The following is an 8,251-nucleotide window of genomic DNA, read 5'->3' on the forward strand; positions in this document are numbered from 1 at the left end:
ACCTGCCCGCCCGGGCCGGGTCGGCGCGGAGGCGGCGGCGCTAGGACCCCCGGCCGGCCCCGGCCCCGCCCCCGCGGGAAGACCCTCGGGAGCTGCCATGGCCCGCTCCGGCCCGCGCCTGGTCCCGGGGCCCAAAATAGCCCCTGGCGCCCGCCTCCACCCCCCGCCAGACGCCGGCAGATGGCCGCGGCCCCGGCACCCGCCCCGGGCCCGGCCGGAGGGCCGCCGCGCCGGGAGCCGCCCCCGACCCGTTTCCACGAGGTCCACGGGGCCAACATCCGCGTGGACGCCTCGGGGACGCGGGCCACGCGCGTGGAGAGCTTCGCGAACGGCCTGTGCTTCAGCCGCGAGCCGCTGGCGCCCGGTCAGGTCTTCCTGGTGGAGATCGAGGAGAAGGAGCTGGGCTGGTGCGGCCACCTGCGCCTGGGCCTGACCGCGCTGGACCCCGGCAGCCTGGCCCCCGTGCCCGAGTACTCGCTGCCCGACCTGGTCAGCCTGGGCCGGACCTGGGTGTTCGCCATCACGCGCCACCACAACCGCGTGGCGGCCGAGGGCGGCCCGGAGGAGCCGCCGGGCCGCCCCCCGGGCCTGCCGGAGGAGCCCTACCTGCACATCGAGCAGCTGAGGATCCCCCGCGACCGCCTGGTGGGCCGCAGCCGGCCCGGCCGCTACAGCCACCTGCTGGACCAGCTCTACGAGCTCAACGTGCTGCCGCCCACGGCGCGCCGCAGCCGGCTCGGGGTCCTCTTCTGCCCGCGGCCGGACGGCACGGCCGACATGCACATCCTCATCAACGGGGAGGACATGGGCCCCAGCGCGCGCGGGCTGCCCGCCGCCCAGCCCCTCTACGCCGTGGTGGACGTCTTCGCGTCCACCAAGAGCGTGCGCCTGGTCCAGCTGGAGTACGGCTGTAGGTTGAGGCTTCGGCGCCGCAGAGACCCCAGTGGAGCTCCAACAGCCCAACCCATTCTGAGCCCCCCCCTTTCTCGTTGGTGGAGTGGGGGCTGTAGGAGGCAGAGCTGAAAAGGGCGCCCTAGAGGTCCCCAGCCGCTCCTCCGTCTGCAGGCCCCCAGAGGCCTTCAGATAGCCCTCACCACATAGCTAATGGGATGCAGGACCTGTGTCTAAAGGCCCCGCGATACCGCACTCATCAGTGTGCTTTTAGTGCTAATTGGAAGACTAGGACCAACAATGGCAGCCCGAATAAGTAGCAAAACTTAGCTAAGCTTGTTTCCTCATCTGTAAAATGGATGTCCATTGTAATCGAAGATTGTGGGGATACTTTCTAAACATGAAAAGGGCTAGAAAAACAAGCAGTTAAAATACTTTTATTCCCTAATTCATAGAATGGCCTCTAGAAAGACAAAAATGCTATGGGATCCTGTACTATAAGAATTGTCATTGCCACAATAGAGTACTCATGAAGTCCATTGCTGTTTACAACCGTGGCTCTGCTTGGTGTAGCCCTTGGTCACCTTCAGGCCACGATCAGATATCACAGATTGACTTTAATGGACAAGTATTTCATATGAGGAAAAGATGAAAAAAAAAAATGATACAATCCTTGGGCTTTCAGGGAGGGGCAGCTAGTTAGCACAATAGATAGAGCCCTGACTTTGGAATCAGGACCGGACTTTGAATCTGGGCCTCTCACCCTAGACCTTAGGCAAGTTATTTAACCCCATTGTCTTGCAAAATTCAAGGGGAAAAAAAAAAGAATCCTCTTTCTACTATCTATCTTGCCTCAGGATGATAACTTTTTTTTTACGAGTTTTGCAGGAGGGCAGGACCAGTCTTTTCAAAGTCTAATAGAGGACAGTTTCATTCCTCTCAATAGCTAAGAAAATTATTATTGTTATTGTTGTGGTTATTCCACGTAAAAGACCACCAATGCAATTGGAGCTCCCAGGAAGAAATTACTTCCAATTAGGGAGATCAAAGAAGGCTTTGTGTAGATGACACCTGAGATAGATGGGGAGTATTTCTAAGGAGAAGCTCTTTTAGGAATGAAGTGTGCAGTGAATAAAGACTCCAGAGACTGAAGTGAGAGAGTGAGTTGAGATGGATGCAGATGGGAAGGTATTCCAGTTTTATGGAGAAAGAAGGGCCAAAACAGTGAAGTGATTCATCCTAGGAAACAAGTGAATTCGTGGCAGAGCTGAGACTTAAACTCAGGTCTCCCAATTCCTAGTTTAGATTCACTTTCTCCAGATTACACCTGATGATCTCCAATTCAAGTGGAGGCCAGCTTTGGCTTGGCCTAAAATCACTCTTTCTGATCTATAATCCCTCTTTGTTTCTCCACAGTGCCTTCCCTTCAGACCCTGTGCAGAATTGTCATTCAGAGAAGTGTGACACACCGGCTTGCCATAGATGGGCTCCACCTGCCCACAGGGCTCAAGGATTTCTGCAAGTATGAGTGAGGTCACTACCTCCAAACCAGCAGCTCTAGGTGCTTAAAGCAGTAAAACTCCTTTGTGCCTGATTCTACAACCTCAGCATTCTCCCAAGTGCCCTTACTCAAGATCAGATCTTTGAAGGAACTAGTCCTATTAGGGAATGAGTGCCTCATACCCCCCAGATAAATTATAATAAAAGGAATGATGATTTAACATTTTGATGCTTCTTAGTACAGAATTTGTGATCTTCCATGTCATTTTTCCAAATTTTCACATATTTTGATTATCAAAACATTTATGAAGTAAGGCAAAGGAATTGTGCTCATTTCACAGATGGGAAAATCAAGAGGTAGGGAATCAAAATGATTTGGGAGTTATCTATGTTATAAAACAGGAAAAGAATCCAGATTTCCCATCTTTAAGGGGTTTTTGGGGTGGTGGGGTCTACTAGACATTCTAGGACTGGAAATATAATCTAATACACACTGCACAACCAGTCAACTTTTTTTCGGTTCACTCCCGATCTAAGAATGGTTTTTTACATTTTTAAAAATGTAAGTCATTCTTAGCTCACATGGTCTGTACCAAAATATAACTATCTAATTTAGTCCTCTGGCAGAAGTTTCCCAGCCTTTGTTTTAAGATGAGACAGACCTCTAAAGAAGAAGCTCAAGGTCACACTGCATACTTCCTTAGTAGAAGGACCAGGTCTAGAACCCAGGTCAGTAGATTCTTAGTCAAAGGATCAGAAGCCTTAGAGTTGAGAAGGATGCTAGAAATCTGGTCTCTTATTTTAAAAATAAGGACTCTTTGGCTGTGAGGACACTTTCCCAGGGTCACACAGGTAAGGAGAAGAGAACATGATCTGAACCAATGTCAGTTTGACTCCCCAAATTCTCCTCTTTCCATGACACAGCCCAGCACTTTCAATGTTCCTTTGCCCTGGTTGAGCACAAAGATACACTGGTTCTAGAATGGACAAGCCAGGGTTATGAGGTGGATTCCAGCTAACATAGGCTAGGGTTGTGAGGTAGGTTCTAGAAGGGTGAGTGGGGTAAGACATGAAGGAATTGTCCTACTGTTTCCTCACAACCTGGGGCCCCTGTGGTAGCCATGTCCTACTTCATGACACAGAGAGCTCATTCGGGTCTCCTTACTCCTGGCCAAGGTGAGACATTGATTTCTTAGGTTGGATTAGAGAAACAGCTGACCCTGGCATGCTATGTTTTGTAGACTGTGCCCCAGAAAGTAGTTATTTCTCCTGGGAAATTGTAGCCTCAAAGCTGCTCTCCCCAAAGATAAAGGCAAGGTGGCACTTAGATAGTAGAAATGTAGAGTCACAATACCTGAGTTCTAGCTCTGTTACTTATACATGTTCCCTAATGCAATTTTTTTAATGTCTTTAGATTTCCTTATCTGAAAAATGAGGGTGTGACCTAGATGCTTTCTAAAGACCCTTCTAATTTTAGAACACATAAATGTTCAAATTGTTCCCTGACCTGAACTTCCCCTTTGTTTGATCAGAAGGGTTGTAAATCATTTTCTGTCTCATTCCTGTCTCTGCAGGTGGGGCAGGCCCTCCAAGCTCCTCTCTCAGCCTCTATGGTCCCATGGAGCCAGTGGTGGTGGCCCCTGGAGGGCCAGGTCCACTGAGCCAGAAAGCTGAGCGTCAGGCAGTTCCCCAGTCCTGGGGTCATTCTCTACCTACACCAGAGCCTGGGATCTGCCCAGGGGGGGCTGGCTGGGAGCCGCTTCGGCGGAAAGAGTATCATGGCAGATACTGCAGAAAGTTTCCTCATGTGAGGCAGCTTGAGAACCTGGGCTGGGAGGATGGTTGCCCACGGGGCAGGGTCCCTCAGTTGGCTGGAGGGCAGATGGGAGGCCTTGGGGGGCATGGGCCATTGCTGCTCTGTGGGCTATCTCCAGGGGCCCTGCTAGTGCCCAAAGAGGCAGGAGGCAAAGAGCCTGGTTCCCAGCCTGACATCTGCATCCTCACATTGGCTATGATGATTGCTGGCATCCCCACTGTGCCTGTCCCAGGCCTGAGGGAAGAGGACATGATCCGGGCAGCCCAGGCCTTCATGATGGCCCATCCAGAACCTGAGGGGGTTACTGAGGGGAGGTGGGGTCAGGCCCAATCTCACATGGTGCTTGGCCAGGCCCCAATGGTGGGACCCAGAAGGAGTCAGGGTCCTGGTTCCTGCTTGTAGCCAGATGAAATTGCACTAGACTCATTGGGTGGCTTCTCTGTATGGTTATTGGGCAGCTAGGTGGGGGACCCATTTCTGCAGGGGATGGAACTGTCTGGGGGGGAGTATATATCTACACACCAGTGCTTCAATACTGCCAAGTGCTGGGAAGCTTATTTACTTTAATAGGGAAATGGGTTTGACCAGAGAACAAGGCAATAACCTAAAATTACAAAAATTGATTGGGGAGGCGAAGGGGTATTTTCCCCTATTGCTATGGTAGCAGCAATCAATCAATATACTCTCTTTGCTATAGCTTTTAAACAATCCAAATTTCCCCTGCTGGTAGTGGGCAGGGGATAGGATAGTAGAAATCTAATTCTAAATAAGCAGCACTGACATAAGCAAAATTCAGGTTTAATTAATCATAAGACCAAGTAAAGCAATGTGACATAGAGCATATATGCTAGAGAAAGGTCCCCACCTAGGCTGCAAAAATGCTTAGATCAACTGATTGATCACAGGTATGAAATCAGTTGGCTGGGCAAAGGGACTTGACCTCTCCTTTGGTCTCAAATCTTTAACCATCTTAGGTCAACTGATAGAAAGGGAGTACAAAGAGTTTGCAAAGCAAGTTGGAATGTGGTGGAGTACATTACTCCTTCCCTTTTCCCCACTAGGTAAAAAAAACCAAATCACTTCTGTAGAACTATATACTTTAGAAAAATGCTTTCCTCACAACAATCTTGTGAGGCAGGTAGTAGGATAGATATCCCCATTTAATGGCAGAGAAAACTGAGGCTTAAAGGCTATACCACTGTCCTAGGCAGTAATCATTCCCTTTAGGAGAGTTAGGGAAGGACAGGTAGTTGGGTTATAGAGCAGAACACATCCAACAGGGAAAAAGGAAGAGAACCTAGACTTGAACTTGGAAATAAGGTCCAATCCAGCTATCTGCCAGCTCACGGAGGGTATTGTAGCGTCGCTCAAACTCTTGTCGGCTACACTGAAGTAAAAGCCGCCTCACCTCCCCAGTGAGGAAAGCTACCACCAGCTCCTTCTCTAGGGCTCCATTCCACCTACTGCCCAGGATATTGGTCAGGCTCGCTACACTTTCTGGGGGTGTCCCACAGCCACCAGATTTCCACTGTTCAGGCAGCATTTCAGGTTGCAGCACTTGCTGGCGGGAGCTAAGGACAGTCAGGATATGGCGGCAGGGCAGGCCAAATGTTTGGCTGAAGCGACAGGTACAGCTGCCTGGGTCTTGAGGATGTACTTCATGAATGTCCTCTAAGATCTGGACGTTCACCTTGTCTGTGCTTGAGCCAATTAGCTGTACAGATCTCTGGACCACAGCAAACTCTCCCAAGCAGAGCTGGGCAGCAGGTTCAGCACAAATGGTTTGCAAGGAATGTTGGACGCAGGCTTCCACCTCTTGGGGCTTGGTCATTTCTGCAGAAGGCTCTGGTGGGGTACAGTTGGCTGGGATGCTCAGCTCTGGGTTGGAGACCCCATCCTTCTCCACATTCTGCTTCAAATACCCTAGCAGGGAAAGGATACTCCTTTCCAAAGACAACTCGATACCAAAGAATCGGCTTAAGATTCGGGTTGTGATCTCGAGATCCTGAAAGTAGCAGATGCTCTCGGCCTTGCTCCTCCACCTGTGTGCCAGCCAGATCCGGTCATCTAGCAGCCAGCTCAGGTGAAGGTCAGCCTGCAGGTCCAGGGGCACGGAGTCACTAAGGAGAGTGTGCATTTTCTTCAGGTTACTGGCTGTGGCTGAACACATAGTGTTCTTCAGGGTGGTGAGAAGCAGCTTCTTCACTGAGTGCTCCAGGGCAAGTCGGTGGAACTTTCCCTGAAAAAACTTACATACGTGAAAGGCAGACAGAAGTATCTCTGCAGATGGAAATTCCATAGCTAGGACAGGCAGCAGGGAGAAATAAGGATCCACTAGGATGGTGCAAATTCTCTCCCACTCAGGGTTAAACTTCTTGAACGTATGGAGAAGCTGAACCAACTCCTCAGTATTCTCCTTGACTGGGATGGAGAAATACACCATCCTGGTCAGGCGGTTCTCAGGCTGCACCCTGGGGCCATCCACCAGGAAGGTGTACAGTATTTTGCCTCGGGGATTGTGCGTGCGGTTTATGAACAGCACTTCGGGGAATCTCCGGAAGACCTGGCGCATATGAGGGGACTGGTAGCTCAGGGAGGCCATCTGGGAGTTCCGGCCCATCTCAAAGGCCAGCAAGGAGGCCTGGCCCCCGGCCTGCAGCTCCTTCAGGGCGGTGAGGGCCATGTGGAAAGCCTGCGCTCAGCCCGCGTGTTCCCCGAGGCGCCTGCGCAGTGCAGTGCGGGGTGAGGGCTCAGGGCAGGGGCGGGTCACGCCCCCCCAGGGGGCCCCGCGGGGGCGGGGCTGTGCAGCGCGGGCGGGGGGAGGGCTGGGGACGCCCCACCGGCATCCGGGACGCGCCGGGAGGGCCCGCGCGGCCTCACTTCCGGGGGGGAGGGGCAGCGGGGCCCGCGCGGCCTCACGCCCCGCTTACCGGTTGCCGCGTCCGCCCGTTTTCCCGGGATGCCCCGCAGGACACCGCCCGCGCGCGGAGAGCCTTCCGCGCCCTCCAGTCAGCAGGCGAGCCGCCCGCCGCAGCCCCAGGAACGGCGGCCCTCACCACGCGCGGAGCACCGGCCGGCGGGCGGCAGGGCGGCCCTGGTAACCAGCGCCACCGGAGGCCCGGCCTCGAGGAAGGGACAAAAGCGGAAGGGGCGGGGAGAGGCTGCGGTCAAAGGTTGGGGGGCGGGGCATCGAGGACCCGGCGGACCGGAAGGAAGGGTGCGTTACTATGGAAGCACCCTGACCTAAGACAAGCCAACCGAGGCCCTAGAAAAGTAAAAGCTCTATGTCGGCGAGATGCCTCCTCTTTGGGTACCTGGCCATAAGTCGCGGGGAAGTGCGGGGAATGCCGACACGGATGATTGCACTCCGGGCCTAGAGCCCCGGATGCGCAAGGGCGGGAATAACCGAGCGGGCTCCCTGGGAGCTTCCGGTCTGCTGGGCCAACCGACCCGCGGGTGATGTGGGCCCCGGAAGGGGCTTCGAGTCCAACATCCAGGCCCTGCTAGGCACGAGGCCTTGTGCTGGGCCCTGGGGATGCCCACAATAAAACTACGCTGCTGGGGCCACTGGGCATTAAAAACTACTCAAAGTAGGTATGTGCAAAAAGAATACAAAATGAATAAAAAGTGTAAGTTACTTTTAAAATAAAGTGATCAAATATAAATCATATCTATCTAATATTTATATAAGTACAAAATTTAGAATACAAAAATAAAAGGAATTTCAAAAGGGAGCCAATCATATAAATATATAAATAATACAAAATTTCAAATACAAAATAAAAGCAGTTTCAAAAGGAAGAACAAGGGGAGAATGGGAAATGTCTCCTGCTGGAGTTAGCACCAGAACTCTGAAGACAAAGATTCTACCAGTTGAAACCAGGAAGAAGTGAAATCCAAAATGGAGTGTCTGGTGTTATAAAGGCCAGGAGGCAGGAGAGGGCATGGTATATCCTGGGAATAAAAATGGGATAGAAAGTGATCCAAGGGGAAGGACTGATATGAAGTAAGCCTGGAAAGGCCTTAGAGAAAGCTAAGTCTAAT

The 8,251-nt window shown here is 52.3% G+C and overlaps 3 protein-coding genes across 3 annotated transcripts; 2 read left to right on the forward strand and 1 right to left on the reverse strand.

Annotated features, from left to right (window-relative positions):
* Position 1: 1 nt before the first annotated feature.
* NEURL2 (neuralized E3 ubiquitin protein ligase 2) lies at positions 2 to 2,612 on the forward strand. The gene is given in 3 exon segments (XM_074211225.1): positions 2 to 157; positions 160 to 910; positions 2,308 to 2,612. Coding segments are annotated over 3 exon segments (927 nt in total). The 5' UTR covers positions 2 to 97; the 3' UTR covers positions 2,424 to 2,612.
* On the reverse strand, positions 914 to 7,431 carry ZSWIM1 (zinc finger SWIM-type containing 1). Its single transcript, XM_074211224.1, has one exon. The coding sequence runs from the start codon at positions 6,888 to 6,890 to the stop codon at positions 5,505 to 5,507; it is 1,386 nt and encodes a 461-aa protein (XP_074067325.1). The 5' UTR covers positions 6,891 to 7,431; the 3' UTR covers positions 914 to 5,504.
* Positions 2,707 to 4,633, forward strand: SPATA25 (spermatogenesis associated 25). Its single transcript, XM_074211226.1, has 2 exons — positions 2,707 to 3,567; positions 3,966 to 4,633. The coding sequence occupies exons 1-2, from the start codon at positions 3,513 to 3,515 to the stop codon at positions 4,607 to 4,609; spliced, it is 699 nt and encodes a 232-aa protein (XP_074067327.1). The 5' UTR covers positions 2,707 to 3,512; the 3' UTR covers positions 4,610 to 4,633.
* Positions 7,432 to 8,251: the final 820 nt, after the last annotated feature.

This window comes from Macrotis lagotis, chromosome 1 (genome assembly GCF_037893015.1).
Source record: "Macrotis lagotis isolate mMagLag1 chromosome 1, bilby.v1.9.chrom.fasta, whole genome shotgun sequence".
Classification (NCBI taxonomy): Eukaryota; Metazoa; Chordata; class Mammalia; order Peramelemorphia; family Peramelidae; genus Macrotis; species Macrotis lagotis.

Excerpts from the sequence above, each read along its gene's own strand:
- SPATA25 (XM_074211226.1), top strand. The coding sequence starts at position 3,513 with ATGTCCTACTTCATGACACAGAGAGCTCATTCGGGTCTCCTTACTCCT. Across the intron at positions 3,568-3,965 it reads TCTCCTTACTCCTGGCCAAG|GTGGGGCAGGCCCTCCAAGC; the intron begins GTGAGACATTGA and ends CTGTCTCTGCAG.
- ZSWIM1 (XM_074211224.1), bottom strand. The coding sequence starts at position 6,890 with ATGGCCCTCACCGCCCTGAAGGAGCTGCAGGCCGGGGGCCAGGCCTCC.